Raw genomic sequence first — 15,714 nt, forward strand, 5'->3', positions numbered from 1 at the left:
GGAGCACGTTTTTATTAAACTTCTACGCCTTTGGTTTTAAATAATTCACCCTCTTTTTCACGTTACTTCACTATTTGGAGCCCTGTCGGTATCAGCACTTTTATTTCCTTTTCCTCCTTCCCCTTTTCTTCTTTCCTTCCTTCTTCTCTCCTTCCAGATAGTCCTTTCACCTCTCTTTTCTGAAAGCCTTCTCCTTCTTGTTCTCGTCATTCCCTCCTGCCTCTCTGCCTGTTCCATCACTTCCCATGTGCTGAGTGGCTGTGCAGCCCAGCCTGAGATTCCCTGGTTTCTGTCAGGGGCACTGCCCAGGACCTTCAGAAGGACTGTGCTTTCTTTCTTACTCCCCACTGTCCACTCCCCACGACCATACATGTTTTCAAAACCAATCAGGTCACGTCACTCACCCATCTAAGCTTCTCAGGGTCTTGAATGACACCCCACACAGCCCTGGGGCAGTGGCTGACCTACCCCTGAGGCTCCTCTGCCTTGCTCTGCCTCCCTCTGTGTCCTGGAACCCAAAATGTGGCCGTGCAGACCCCTGCCCACTGTCCACCAGGCAGCGTGCTGGCCTGCCCGAAACACACCCTACTCAACGCAGGGGCTCTGTCTGTGCTCCCTCTACCTGGCAAGTTCTTCCTCACACACCTGACATGGCAAACTCCTTCTCCTCCTTTGATTCCCAGTAGCCACCTGGTTATGTAAACTCTCCTCCCCAGCTTCCCTGTTCCTCTTTACCAGTTAATTTTTTGAGGAGGTAGCAAACAGTTCACGGGGGAAGTCGGAGGTGGCGTCAGAGACAGAAAAGCTGGTTATTCCTCTTGTTGACATATGAATTTGAAGTTTAGTAACTTTAAAATAGAATTGTGTCGTTTTGTTTTCCTCTTGTTTAATCCTTTGATAGAATGGCTGGCTCCCTTAGTTGTCCCAGGAATATCTCAAACTACCTTAAGGAAAGAGCAGAATTTATTGAGGGACCAAAGGGTGTTCAGAGGAAGGGTTGGACAAACAAACTTTAAGGATAGGGAAGTAGTTTTGCTACAGGAACAAGTGGGACCAGCCACTCAAGTGCTCCCAGGGCTCCCACGGCCTCTTCTCGCTGTTTTTCTTTGCATTTTGGCTCCCTTCCTTTCTTTTTTCTTTCTTTCTTTCTTTCTTTCTTTCTTTCTTTCTTTCTTTCTTTCTTTCTTTCTTTCTTTCTTTCTTTCTTTTTTTCTTTCTTTCTTTCTTTTTTTTTTTTATTGCAGTCTTACCTTCAGGTAGCCCCTGCACTCATGTCCGTTAGGTGCTGTCAGCATAGTTGGGACAATTTTTCCCTTTTCCTACGATAAGGCTCAGGGAAGGACTCTTGTTGGTCCAGTTTGTGTCCCATGTCCTTTAGGTGTAGTCCAGTCAACTAAGGCCAGGGGTGGAATCTTGTAAGAACAGGGAAACCTCTGTGGGAACTATGTGATTAAAATGCAGGAGCTGAAGTCACAGAAGGGTTGCTTTTCCCAGGAAAGGGAAGACACGATGGGAGGACAAGAGTAATTTTCTCACTTACATTAAAAATGCTTTATTGTACTGTTTTGAAAAAATTATCTCCAAAGGCATCTCTGTAATTCACCAACAAGCAAAATATCCTCTTACAGGGTCTAAGAAGGGTCTAGGATATTTGGCACATGTAAGATTTGAGGTTCTATCTACTGAGACTATACTGAGAGGACGATTTTGTCCTGGCCCCTAGGGCTTGAGTTTGGTGGTTTGGAGAGGATCGATTTCTCTGTGTCAGTGTCTTTGATGTTTTATGTGAGCTCACTTCCCTTGGTGACCTGTTCTCTTTCCTGTTTACAGGTCGTGCTTGAGAATAGTAGCCGAGAAGATAAGCACGAATGTCCCTTTGGCCGCAGTAGCATAGAGCTGACCAAGATGCTGTGCGAGATCTTGAAAGTGGGGGAGCTGCGTAAGTACACTTGTTTCCCACGTGGGCATAAAGCTGGGCAGACACCAGTTCCCAGGGTTGCGTCCCCACCCCCATGAAGAGTCCCAAGGTGCTGAGAGCTAGACATGGGCATCACGTGGACCGAACGCTCATTGGCTCAGGTTTCCAGCATAGATATTTCTGCATGTATGCTCTGGGAATAAATGTTATTAAAACCCACAAGAATGGAAACATTGGCAGGGACTGTGACTGAATTCCAAATATTAGAAAAATGAGTGTGTCTTAAAACAGCCTTGCATTTAATACTCTGTGAGGAAAAAAGATCTGTGGATTTCTTTCTTTTTTTTTTTTTTTCTTAATTCAAGTTTTTAACCTACCAATAGATCATTTTCTTCTCTTTCTTTTGAAACAATTTTTCTCTATCAAGAAAAAAAACTGAAAAAAAACAAGAAAAAAAATGACATCTCTTGCTCCCAGTATCTCACTTGTTTAAAACGCTTGCTCTAAGAAGGAAGGCATTGTTGAAGAAGATGGGTAGCTGATCATGACGCGTATGGTCAGAGATATGTCTACTGCTCTTTTTCTTACTTATATTACAAAATTTCAGAGAAGACACCCGGAAAATGAGGGCATGATAATTTCCTAGCCTTCTGCTCCTTGGTGTAATTTGGCTTTAACCTGTTGGAGTGAACCTGCTTGAACCTGGTTCAGAATCACTGTCAAGGATGACCTTCCTTAGAGCGGCTGCTTTTATTCCCTCCGACATCGATAGAGCTGACACACGTATAAATCTTTCCTTGTAGGCTTAATAACGTGGGCACCAGAGAAGACTGTACCTGAGAAATGTTGGGTGTTTGGCGTTATGGTGGGAGCATAAATATTCAGTCACATGCTTTAGAGTTTACAGAAAAATGTTCTGAAATGATTAATGGGAAGAGATCCAATGATTAAATTGGAAAGGGGGTTATGTTTTGTGTACAGGGTAGAACTGACTATGGTATCACTAACGTAAACTAGAAAATTCAGAACTTAGTAAGGAAAATGCTAAGGCGCTGTGCCTGTTTCAGTAAGAAAAACAGACGTTATCATCCTCGCGTGTGGGTGGGTGGGGGAAGGAAGCTGGAGTTGACATGGAACTGCCATGAAAGTTCATTACTTATGAGCCAAAATGCAGTCATTTTTGCACGAGGGGAGTAGCCGCCTGACCTGAGAGATTTCTGTGTCAATCTACTTGGGTTCACTGATAACCAGTGTGAACATTTTCATTTACTTGGACCGTTGATGTGAGTTCTGCTTCCTGCTCCCCATTAGAGTAACTCGTTGAGATTTTTGTGTGCTGGATAGCTTATTGTGTACTGAGCTGAAGGCTCAAAGTCCTGAATCAGGCAAATCCTACTGAATTCCTCAGTCTGATGACTGTGACTATTTCACGTTCATCTCAATGTTATGGGGGAACTATAGACAGTCACTTACTAAAATGCATGGCAAACCATCTAAGATTTTCAGAAACTGGGGACCTGCTCTGATCTCCTTGGCTGACACTTCTTGCTCCAGGTTATTGCCCCTCATCGCCCTGTCTTTGCGCCTCCCCAAGTCCCGGCTCCCCCAAGGGCTTGCTTTGGCTATCAGCTCTCATCTTGATGGCAGCATGAAGGTATATACTCTTGTGCTTTGACTGCCATATCCAGCTTCCTGCTCTTCTCTGCCCAATGGACACGCGTCTATCCTGCTAACAGTTAACACATATCAGACAAATGGTGGAGGACGAGAAGAATGTTGGGAATAAAGGGGACTTGGGTTCTATCTCTGCCACTTACCACGTTTGTGTCCTTGGGTATCATACAACCTGCACTGTGCTCTTGCATCCCCACGTTTGCAGAAACAGATGGGTAGTATTTGCGGTGAGTGACAATGTCAGTACAGTCACGCAGTGCATGACGATGTTTTGGTCCACGATGGGTTGCATGGATGATGGTGGTCTCATGAGATTATAATGGAGCTGAAAAATCCCTATGGCCTAGTGACGTTGTAGCCGTTATAATGTACACAATGCAGCACAATACACACGTGTTTGTGGTGACGCTCGTGTAAACAAACCTATCGGGCTGCCAGTCGTATAAAAGTATAGCACCTACAGTTATGTGCAGTATATAATCCCTGCTAATGATAACAAATGACTGCATTACTGGTTTATATGTGTGCGCTACTATACAGTATGTTGTGTTAAGCTGGCAGCAGCCTCACACGTGTGGTGTTCACCATGTCTGTTGCATGCATCGTTCTCTCACCTGCTGGCTCTCATCTTGTGCTGTTCTGTGTAGTAAGGTGCTGTGCAGGCTTGGAGCCTGGGAGCAGTAGGCTCTGCCATGTAGCCTCGCTGTGCAGGAGGCTGTGCCACCTAGGACTGTGTAAGTGCACTCTGTGATGTTCTCACAACAACACAACTGCCTAACAACACATTTCTCAGACTACCTCCCCGTCGTGAAGTGGCGCGGGACTGTAATTGTATCCATTTTGGCTTGACCACAGGTAACCTCTCTGGCTGAAATTGTTGTCATAGGAGTGAATGGAGTACCCTGGGAACAGATAATAGTCAACCCAAGGGGACTAACTTGGAAAAGATGGCCAAATTCCAGGCAATGTGAGGGCAGGAGAAACGTGGATCAATGGGGCCCCACCTGGTGGGTAGAGGGGAACCGTGGTGGCAAAGTCTGAGCAGACAGGGCCTCTCAGGTAAACGTGAGCTCTGTGCTTTGGGAGTTGAGGTCAGAGTGGGGGCGGGGGCGTGTGTTGGGTGTAGAACAGGGGCTGACTGCTGGCTGGTGTAGAGCAGCATCCTGGATTTTTGATGACCCGGTAGTCAAGCCAGGTTCTGTGGACATAACATAGTGCAGAGGAAGGCACATACCTCAGGGATCCCTGACGGTACCCCAGATGCTATTCTTGGCCTGCAGATTGTTCCATATCCCACCCTCTGCTGGAAAGACCGTTCCCAACATTCTGCCACAACTCGCTCAGTACCTAGTCAGGCCCGGTCCCTACAGCGAGGCAGGGCTTGTACAGCTAAAGCCTGACGTACTCATGGCAGGTTCCCTTCCTCTAAGATGACAAATGCATGTATTCATTGGTTCAATAAAAATCTTTTGATTACTTACAATGTGCCCAGGACTATGATTGACATTGCAGGTACAAAGGTGAACCAGATACGGTCTTTGTCCCCAACGTTTCTGCTTCAGAAAGCGAAACAACGAGTTGGGACTGATACTTTTTCCTATTAGTTATAAGTCATTTTATATACATATATATATATATATGCCCATAATCTGTCCTAAAGCCAAATTTTTCCAGTGTTTTGGTAGTTGAAGTTTTTAGGTTGATCCACTGCAAAGGCCGTTCTGGACATTTTGCAAGACTAATAAAATATCCCCATGTTTCTGCAGTCAACGTGCCCAGATGAGTTGTTTTCTGTTCATGAAATATTAAAGGGTTGCTACATTCTGACTGGGCGCTAGACATCGAGTGATGAAACACCCTGTGGTAAGGGGAAAATTGCTTTTTAACGGATCGCCTCTTGCCTATTGCCATACTAAATAAGTTACTAATATGAAAAACAAATCTGAGTACACCCTTATATTGAAGGAGATGTCTATGTTTTTCCTGAGAAAATTAGTTTCACAAACAAATCCATCATCTCTTGGATCGTACGTGTCTGCTTTTCTCCATTTCCAAGTTGATGGTTCTTCTCGGGCGTGCGTTCATAATTGACCTGGGAGACGTTAGATCTATAAGCAAGTGCTGAGACAAAAGACGCACCCAGTGAAAAATTTAGCTGATGGGAAAAAAGGACACACAGAAAAGCAGAACAATCTAGAAATGCTTTGTCTTTTGATTTAACTTCGAGTCTTTTGAGGAAACTTCCTTCTGAATTACCAATTACATTTTGGTGTTTGAAACAAACATACGAGTGTTCAATTATATGACTGATGCCAAATATGTATGCAGGTTTTTTTAGATTACTGTTTTCAAAGCCCCCTTTTTTTGCTTCCTAATTATTGACATTGCAAGAGGCCAGTGTTTAATAGTGTGGTATAGAAAATAATGCCTATTTATATTCTCAGACCACTTGATCAAGGTTATTTAACTGAAGCCTGTACCACCCCCAGGAGTTAATCAAGATCATTTGCATCTATGTTTATTAATGAAGAGAAGACTTGCATTTACTACATGTTGTCTAGGGCCACTGAGCCAAATTGGTGTCCAGGATGCCCAAGAACAGTGTAGAAAGAGGCAGGGAAGTCCAGCGCTTGCATTTTGGCGTCCGGATGACCCATCTTTAAATCACCATTCAGCTCCTAATTGGATGCCTCGGACATACTTCTCAGTTCTGAGCTTCTGGTTCCTTAGCTATAAAATAAAGACAGGACTATACATAATTGTTAGGAAGATTAAATGAGATCATAGATATTGCTTTAGTTGGAAGATGGATAGTTTTTTTGTTTTGTTTCGCTTTTGTTTTTTTGCAAGTGCTGGCGTCTCTCTTTCCATAAGCAAACTGTAGGTTAAGCCACGGAAGGACCGTGCTCTCCTTGAAGTGTCTGCTGAACCAGGACCTGGAACAATGTCTTTGTTTCTTTACATGCCCCCTAAAATTATTCTTCTCAGTCTGCTTTCTCCGTGAGGTGCTTTTAAGAGCAAGGCATTTGTTTTCCTTTAGTTTCAATTTTAAAAAATCACAAAGAACGACACTTATAGACCGGGATATGATCACAGATCCTAATGGCCTGGGGTTTATAATTGGAAGCCCCAATTAGAGGAATAAGATTGAAGTAGAGGGAAGAGCAAGTGTTCAAAGGAACAGGTATATTTTCAGGGGGTTGGGGTGGGGGGACAGAGGGTGGTGCCTTTACAGAAGAGAGACAAAGCGCAGACAAACCCACAGATACTTGTTACAAATATGGAATCCTCATGAAGAGCCTAACAGTGGTTAAACATTGGTTACTGTTGTTTTCCTTATTGTAGTTCTGTCCTCAAAGCAATAAGTTGTTGAGTGATGCACAGAAAGCTTGGTTTCTGTTACAAAGAGGTTCATTACTTATTTTTGGGAGGTAGAATGTAACCCAGTTACATTTATATGTTAGGTAGGGCTAGGATATTTCATTTGGCCTCTCATTTGTTCATTTATTCAATAACTATACGGTTTCCTCTCTACAAGTCACAACCTAATCTTTTATGACACAGACTTAGAACACACCCTCATCCTCAAGCAGCTCCTATTCTAACAGGAGAGCCATTCACATAAACAAGTGATTACGAACCATTTTGCCATTCACCTTTAAGTTATAATAATGTCATTAAGAGGCAGTGTTCAGTTCTATTCCTTCATGGGGAGCTGGGCAAGCTGAGGAAGGGAGAGTCTTGCAAGATGTGATGCAGAAGAGATCTTTGAGTTTGTGGAATCACAAAGACGCAGAGAACAATAACAGCCAGGCAGGCACACCATGTATATGGCGGGCAGTGGCTGTTGAAAATTCCAGGCAGTGAGAACTGTAGGTGAAAAGATAAGGAGGTTGAGAGGATTCTACGTCAATGTGGCTAAAGCAAAAGGCTTGAGAAAACAAGAAAATGGAGCTGATGCTGGCGGGGAAGGCCAGAGTCAGATGATGACAGTTTGCAGTGCAGAGAATTTGGACTCCACCAGGCAGCGGTGCCAAGAGAAGAATATTATTAAGAAGAAGAAATGTCTCAGTCTTGGGCATAAAATTCTAGAATTGGAGCATGATACTGTCTGGGGCCAGGGACAAAGACGAGCTTATCTCACTCATGCGAGTCCTGGCCCAGATAGTGCATCTGTCAGGGGGCTTTCAGCTGCAGGTGATAGAAATCCCAACTCAAAATGCCCAATGGAAGAAGAACATTTATCGAATGCCATTATTGCAGATTTGAGAAGGTCCTAGGGTTGGTTAACTGTTCGGTGATGTCATCAGGACCCAAGATCTTTTCATCATTTGGCTCTGCCATCCTTGAAGTACCAAATATGTCCTTAGGCTGGTAGCAAAATGGTGGCCACTGTTACGTGGTCCAGAGGAACAAGAGCCTGTCTCTTCCAGTAAGTCTCTTCTATGTGTGGAAATGTTTCCAAAAGCCGGTCAGCAGAGTTCCTCTCACGTCTCATCGGCTAACACTGTGGCCTGATCCTGTGTGTAACCCAGTCAATGATGAAGGGAGTGGGACATTCTGATGGTCAGACCAGTCATTAGCTGCTCCGTAGACTTGACGGTGAAACCAGCCTTCCCTGAGGATAAGGTCCCAGGATGGTAGATAGCTGAAGAAAATTGAGGTTTGTTAAGATAAGAGACAATACCTACTTCAAAACCCTTAATTCAGTCCTTTTACTTTAAAAATTATTTTCTGCATTTTCCTTACTGCTGTAGAAAACTATAACAAATTGAAGTCAGATTGTAGCCCTCTGTCATTTCGCCTTTATTGGGAATTGGGGAAATGCACTAGTATTTCTTTCAATGTAGCAATATCAAAGGTTGCAGAAAAATGAAAATTGAGGTTTTATTATAATGTATTTCATTTTTCATCACTAAGATGCTAGGGCTGCACTACCTTACTTTCCTTTTAGCAAATGGATATTTCCACTTCTTCAATTATGCTTTTTTTGGTGTGTGTGGGTTATTCTCAGGTGTACCTTGAAGGGCAGAGTGAACACACATTTGTGATTCATGCCTTCATAGTTCTCTGAAACAATTTTGCCATCTTCACCTGTTTGATCATATATATAATTAGGTTAAAATTTAATAGCTACTTCTCTGTTTTAAAAAAACAAGAAGGAAATCTAGATCACACATTGCAAAAATGTTCAGTATTTCCTTACTTTGTCTGTCAGTGGCAATATTTATTACAACACACCGGTGGTGCTGAGTGAAGCACCTTGTGCAATTCATCACCCAGACACCTTTGCTTTAGCAAGTAAAAATAACATGTGAGCTATCTGAAGGACTCTTTGGAATCCGACAATTAGAACAGACGCTTAACTCTGGGACATTGGTGTTTTCATATTTTGAGAAGTACCATCCATCACTTTCATTCTTAGCACATTCTGGCTAAAGGAAACTCGAGAAAATTTCACTTTTAACAATTAAACCTCTTAAGGGCGTTTTCCTTTTTTTTCTCCTAATACTAGCTTATACCCATGCTTCATGGAAAAGTTGAAGCCTCTTGGAGCTTGACTTTGTCTTGAATGTTCATATTCTATTTTTACTTTCATATTCTACTTCAACCTTACGTTTAAAGTAAAAATAAAACAGCAATAACAAAAACAAAACAAATTAAAATAAATGTTCAAGGTGTGAGCCTGGCTTTAGAAAGTTACATCCATTTAGCCCAAATTAAAAATGCCATAGCAGAGAGCACAAAATTTATCTGAGCGTGGTTGTTTAGAATAATTATAAAACTGATACCAGGATTTCTAGTAGTATCATCAAAGACAGGAGGACGTCTTGTAAGATTCTTGCATTCAGAATCAGAAGCCCTAGGTGTAATGGATGTAAGGGACTTTCGTCAACACGGCTCGCCATCGTGTTCCTTATTCTCTCATCTGTAACTTGGGGATAGTATCAACATCATCACGATCCTCGTCTGAGAATCCAATGAGAAAAATGTAGATTAAAGTGTTTTGTTAACTGTAAAATGCTCATTCGGGAAGGAAGTGCTAACACAGATATGCAGAGACGTAGAGACATTGAGCTATATCTCGTAGCAAAGCTTACCCTTTCTGTGCTCTTAGGTGCTATCTTCAGAATTTGAAGTTCTGTGGTGGTTTGCTGGTGTTTCAGAAGGCAGTACTTACAGATACTTCTAAAATCATAGAGCCATGCTGATCTCCATAGGAAGTGATTACTGAGAGAAATTGGACCTGGTGGTTATAAGGAGAATATATCAAGCACTCTCAATTATAAATGAATGAAAATAATTTACACTTATAGGTTTTAAGGACTTGCTCCTTTTTACATTATTTCTGAGACGATATAATACATAGCATCCGTTCTTGTTGTTTCTTAGGTTATAGATGGAGGGGGGAGCCAGGAGATTTGCCCACCTTCCTCATGGAGAGAGACACAGACATGTTAAAAGAACATAGATGCCCAGTGTCTTCTCCTTCTATCCTGCAGACCTTCAGGCCCATCTCAAACATCAGGTCTGCTTGGCTGTCTTGGTCCCTCCAGCATACGCTCCTCTAAACTCCTATAGCACTTCATCTGTGCCTCTGTTGTTCTACCATTTATTCGAATTAATGTAATTTAGAAGAATAGTGTGTATATATATATATATTTTAAAATTTGTGACCATGTTTCCCCTAAAAGTTGAAGTGGTTTATAGGAGATCATAAAGAGAATTCAAAAATAAATAAGTGGAAAAACCAAAGGCAAATAAAAATAATATAAGTGGATTATGAATGTTTGCAAAGTGTGTGCGTTTGTATTCACTACTGCTGGACCTTCAGTTTGACTCAAAGATTCGCTTCCCAGAGAGACAAGCGGAGTTCAGGGATAAAAAACAGATCAGTGCACCTCGCACATGAAGAAACTCGAGGTGAGAACCCAAATGCTCATCTCAACTAAAGCTAAACCAGTATTTGATAACATTTAATGTCATTTGTTAAAGATGATGGAATAGGACATATTATCAGCTTCATTTTGTTTGTTAAAGCTACTATAAAGCAGCAAGCCAACACTGTATTTAAAATGGTGATAGCAAAACAGCTTTCCTATTAAAAACTAGAACTAAAGTAGGATGCTAATATTCACCATTATTATTTCTCCTTGATCTGGATGACACAAGCAAATAGAAGTATAGTTCATTGATAAAACAAAGTATTTTAACTTATAGACAATAAAACTTATGTATCTAGACATCCCTGAAGAAGCAAAGGAAAAGCTGTTAGAATTAATGTAATTTAGAAGAGTAGTTACACAGCGGACAAATAAAACTTAATAGCATTTTCATATGTCAGCAGTAATTAGGTAATTACAAAATGGATAAAAAGCAATCTTTTTTAGCAAGGGCAATAAAAATGTAACCTATTTCAGAATAATCTTAACAGAAAATGTCTTGGACTTACGTGAAGAAAACTATAAGACATTCCTAAAATATGTAAGTTTCAAATAAATAAGCACAACACCAGGCAGTTGGGCTTATTTATTTGATAACAACCCCTGGCAGGAGAACATTGGTATTGTGATAAAGATATAAGTTCCTCCGAGTCCGTGGGCAGACTCATGTCTCTTTCTAAAATACCAGTGGGACTTTGGATGGAAACTCGCAGATCATTATAGAGTTCCTTTGGAAGCATACGGAGGTGAATGTTGGTAAGGAAAAAAGACAAAGAAGAGCGATGAAAAATGAATGGAAATAAAAGTGTATTTCCTTTTTTGAAACATTTTTCACACAAAAGTCCAAAGAACTCACTAATGTATAGACAGATAGATAGATATAGATATATATATATCTATATATCTATATATATATTTCCCCCAATTACATCTATTGTTGTGTTAATATTCTGCCATAGTTGTTTTATCATTCTTTTTTACTCTATAAACACACACATGCCCCCCACACATACACATGCATTGTTATAAAAATGTGAAAAGTATGTTGTTTTTTTTTGGCAGAAAAAAGTTAAAATAATTTAAAGGAAAAAATCAAAATAAATAAATAAAACTGATTTTAAATGGGATCCAGCTCTGGCCCGTTGTCTGAGAGAGCAAAAGGTGCTGGGCGCCCTGCCTAGCCAGAGACTTCCCAGGAGAGCTGTGTGGAGGGACGGTGCAGGTGGCGCAGGACCAGACGTCATGGCGGAAGCAGTGTCAGGAGCCTCGTCAGAACACCTGCTCCCCATGGAGGTCTGACTGAGGCTCGCTGAGACCTGATGTCTCCCCGGTGCAGGTCAGGGGGTGTATGTTGACGAAACTTACATCCACGTCCCCCAGTTCTTCTTCAGCACTGTGGGAGTGGCTTTCCTAAAACGCAGTGGTTATGTACCTAAGAGAGACTGTGGATTTCAGGGCACACAGCTGCTTTTATAAATAGAAGTTTCATAAAAAAAGAAAAACATGAAAGTAACGTGATCCCAGTAGATGAAGGAGGCCATTTGCATGGATGACATCTTCACTCTTCATCTGTAAAATCAATCTCGTGTGAAAGTTACTAGTCTCACTCCAAAAATGTAGAGTGTGAAAACCACCTTCCTCTAGTTCTGCACCCTGTGGTTTGTACCCACAGGCTATTCTTTTTCCATAGCAATAACTACTCTTCCCAGCATTTACTGTAGGATTGCGGTATACCAGGCTATGAACTCAAAGGTCCTAGGATATTGTAAAAGTAGAATATGACTTTGGAAGGGCAGCATGGAATTAGAGGGCAAGTATAAGCAGAATGCTAGAAGATTCAAACAGAGGTAAAATAGAATAAAATAGATCACAAAAATCACAAAAAGAAAGGAATGAAAACAACAGAAATCAGGATGATGACTAACTGCACTGAAATGGTGACGAAATGTTAACCTGTAAGGTTTTTAAAACCAAAATATTCATGAGTAAAACAAAAGCAAACCAACGAAAACACCCCAGAAGCATATCCGCAGCTTTAGTCTTGAGCACACTTCCCTCTGGTGCAGTGAGGGGCTTCCTCCCTCAGGGAGAGCCCAGTGGTTGGGACAGCAGAAATCCCTACGATGCCTATTCAAACTTCTTCTCCTGAACCTGAACCCTTGAGACGGAGAGATTTTCCTGGTTGTTGGGGTAGCCTAGGAAGTGGATGCCAGCAGTCTCTCCCAGCCTTAGGCATTTGAAGTTCAAACACCACTTGATGGTTTAAAGTAACCATAAAGAATTTATTGAAAAGAAAACAACAAAACAAAAAATCCACAGCAACGACCACTGCCGTTTATTAGATGCTTTCTATATGGCAGGCAATTCCCTGAGGTGAATTCTCTGTTAACTTTTATAACATCTCCGTTTACCAATGAGGGACCTGGGACGCTGGGAGATGTGGAGGACACATGCAGATGCATTTAACTATTGTGGGAAACCTTTGTGCTGTTTATTTTTCACGATGGTGCAATGCCATCGACCACTGCTTCCATTTTTTAAAATGCCCTGTTTTCCTTACGTGCTGTGAGCTCCTTGAGGATTAGGCTCAGAGTGAATCCGTCTCTAATCCAGTGCTTTTTATGGAATCTGCATGTAATAAGTATTTATCACATGAATAGAGTAAGCCTTCTGTTTGCTTCAGGGTCAGTTCCAGAAATATATTTTCAGACATTGCTAAATGTTTTATGAACTTTGTGTTTTACCCTGAAACCCTTCAAACACCATCCTTTTCTCTTCTAAATTAAGCAAAGAATGATATATAAAAAGGCCTCCTCTTCATTCCCATACCTTCATCCTCAGGGTAATTTGGTGAGAAGGCCTACTGAGTCCAAATTTGAATTAGAAAATAACGCTACAGTATGTTCCCCAAAAAGGAAAATATATATATATATATATATATATATATATATATATATATATATATATATATAAATATATATATATATATATATATATACCTATTTTCAGTCTTCTGTTTCAGAACACACACAGCTGTGTGACTTCCTAATTGATTATGTCCCCAACTGCCTCCAGACAGCTCCCAGCTTGCTTCTTTTTTCCTACCCACCCCCTGCCTACTGGAAATGGGCGAACGAACCAGTTCCGAGCTTGGACTCCAGTGAGGATACAGATAGTCAGTAAACTGCTCCCCCTGAAAATACCTCCTGTCCAAGCAGGTGAGCCCATCTACGAGGACCCGAAAGGAGCCAGGTCCCCTAGGATGGCTGCTGCAGGCCAGGAAGTCAAGCTGTCAGTGCCTGGCAGGCCAGTGCCAGCTGCCTGTATGTCTCTGGAGTGGTCACTGCCTGCCTCCAGGGAGCAGGACACAGCCCTGGGTGGCTCCTCTCTACTTGGCTTTCCAAGGGTTTTGGCCACAAGCACAAATTCCAGCTGTGGCCTGAGCAGCTTTTGAAGTGTGAATCATTTCTCCCGCCCCGCCCCAGGAAGCTATTTTAAGCTTTATAATTGCACATTTCCATGTTGTTTTTTCATAGAGTGAGTAAGGAGGATGACTTGCATTTTGAAAAATAGAAATCTGCCGCTGTCTTGGCTCGTCTGTGTTGTATAACCCAGGCCAGTGATCCCTGAACTTGGCTGTGCTTCAGAGTCACTCGGGATAGCTTCTGTGAAATATAAATTCCTGCGATGGAATCCAGAAAGCAGCCGGTTTAATACACTCTCCAGTTCCTTCCCAGGCAGCCTGACTGGCCCCTCCTAAGTTTGGAAATCTCTATGAAGCCCCACCGCCTGCACCATGGTGATTTGGATCATGGTGAAATGGGTAGCTTTGTGGGGTACTCAAAGCTCTAGATTGGGCATTAGAAGACCTCCATTCTGGTTTGAACTCCACTACCTAGCAGCTCTAGACAAGGCTCTTCTGTGTGGTCCTCGGTTTCATCTGCTGTAAAACACTGTGATTGCCCAAGTGGCCGCCAGCCCCAAAGCTGCTGCATTAAGCAGAATCCTTTCTATGTACCCAATATGGTGACCATAACCAGGAAGTTCGTTAACCAGAATTTTGCCATCATCAGTTCTTGAGTAACATGTGTGTAAGCCAGGTCAGTATTGGATTCTGGGCAAGATAATTAATGAAATGCCTGAAGCCCTGGTTAGAAGGATCTTCTCGTGGTCAGGCAACCTCGCAGGATGCACTGCGGACTCATTTTGTCCCAGGCAGATGGGACTACTCTCATCTTATGAACATTAAGTATAGTTGAATGTGCTTTCCCTACAATGAATTGTTTTATTCTTTGAAATGTCAACCTTATTGCCAGCAAAGAGTCCTTTGAGAAGAATTACACCTTAATTTTGCCAGAACAGATCAGGAAATGGCAAAAAAAAAAACAAACAAAAAACATTTCTCTCACTTCATTCTTCCCTGCTTAGCTGATTTCCCCATCTTTGCGACCTCTGTGTCCTGCCGGCTGGGTTTGGTGGCCCTTTCCCCCAGCCTTGGTGCAATGGGGCTGTCCGGAGCAGAAGCAACTGCCTCACTCATCGTGACTTGGAAACAGGAGTTTTTAAATCATCCTGAAACTTGGAGAAAGAAACAAGCCTTCGTCCAAATGCTCCGTAACATTTCTGCAAATCATATGTGTCCCTACCCGAGAAGCACAGCTCTAATGCCTCTTTGGGTTTTATTGGCTATTTAATAGTTTGAGAAATTGCTTTTTATTGGAGCCCATAAGATAAGACAAAATCTTACAGAAATGCACAGACTTATTTTCCCATCCAGACTTGTCCAGGTCGGAACTAATCCGGCTGTTTTTGTATTTTATTCATGTCATCCGAGGAAACATCACATGTGAGGCCTCATGGGCTGTTTCGATCATTTAAAGAATGTTTATTTTCTCTTGGGAATTACCTTATCGCATACACTTGAACAAAATTTCCTGTTCGTTTTTACTATAAAAATGAGCTAATATCGTGCATCTTACTTTGTGACCTGATTCTTTTCACTTAATGTGTTTTCAGAATTCTTTCCCTTATAAGTTGATTCCTTTGCTGTTTGTTCAGACTTCTTATCGTTGAATAGAATGCTATCTCACATAGGTGGTCATATTGTGATTATAGATGTAAATAGTCTGCCATGGTATCAAAATGTGGTCTCATTGACAGATAGATACAGTGTTTGCA

General features: G+C 41.8%; 1 protein-coding gene across 6 annotated transcripts in view; it reads left to right on the forward strand.

The window, feature by feature from the left end:
• Positions 1 to 15,714, forward strand: part of ELMO1 (engulfment and cell motility 1) — a 479,853-nt gene that overhangs the window by 257,841 nt on the left and 206,298 nt on the right. For all 6 annotated transcript variants that reach the window (XM_033088370.1, XM_033088366.1, XM_033088369.1 and 3 more), the window contains one exon: positions 1,831 to 1,939. In XM_033088370.1, coding sequence (XP_032944261.1) covers positions 1,831 to 1,939 — 109 coding nt within the window. The remainder of the gene's footprint in view (positions 1 to 1,830; positions 1,940 to 15,714) is intronic.

This window comes from Rhinolophus ferrumequinum, chromosome 20 (assembly GCF_004115265.2).
Source record: "Rhinolophus ferrumequinum isolate MPI-CBG mRhiFer1 chromosome 20, mRhiFer1_v1.p, whole genome shotgun sequence".
NCBI lineage: Eukaryota > Metazoa > Chordata > Mammalia > Chiroptera > Rhinolophidae > Rhinolophus > Rhinolophus ferrumequinum.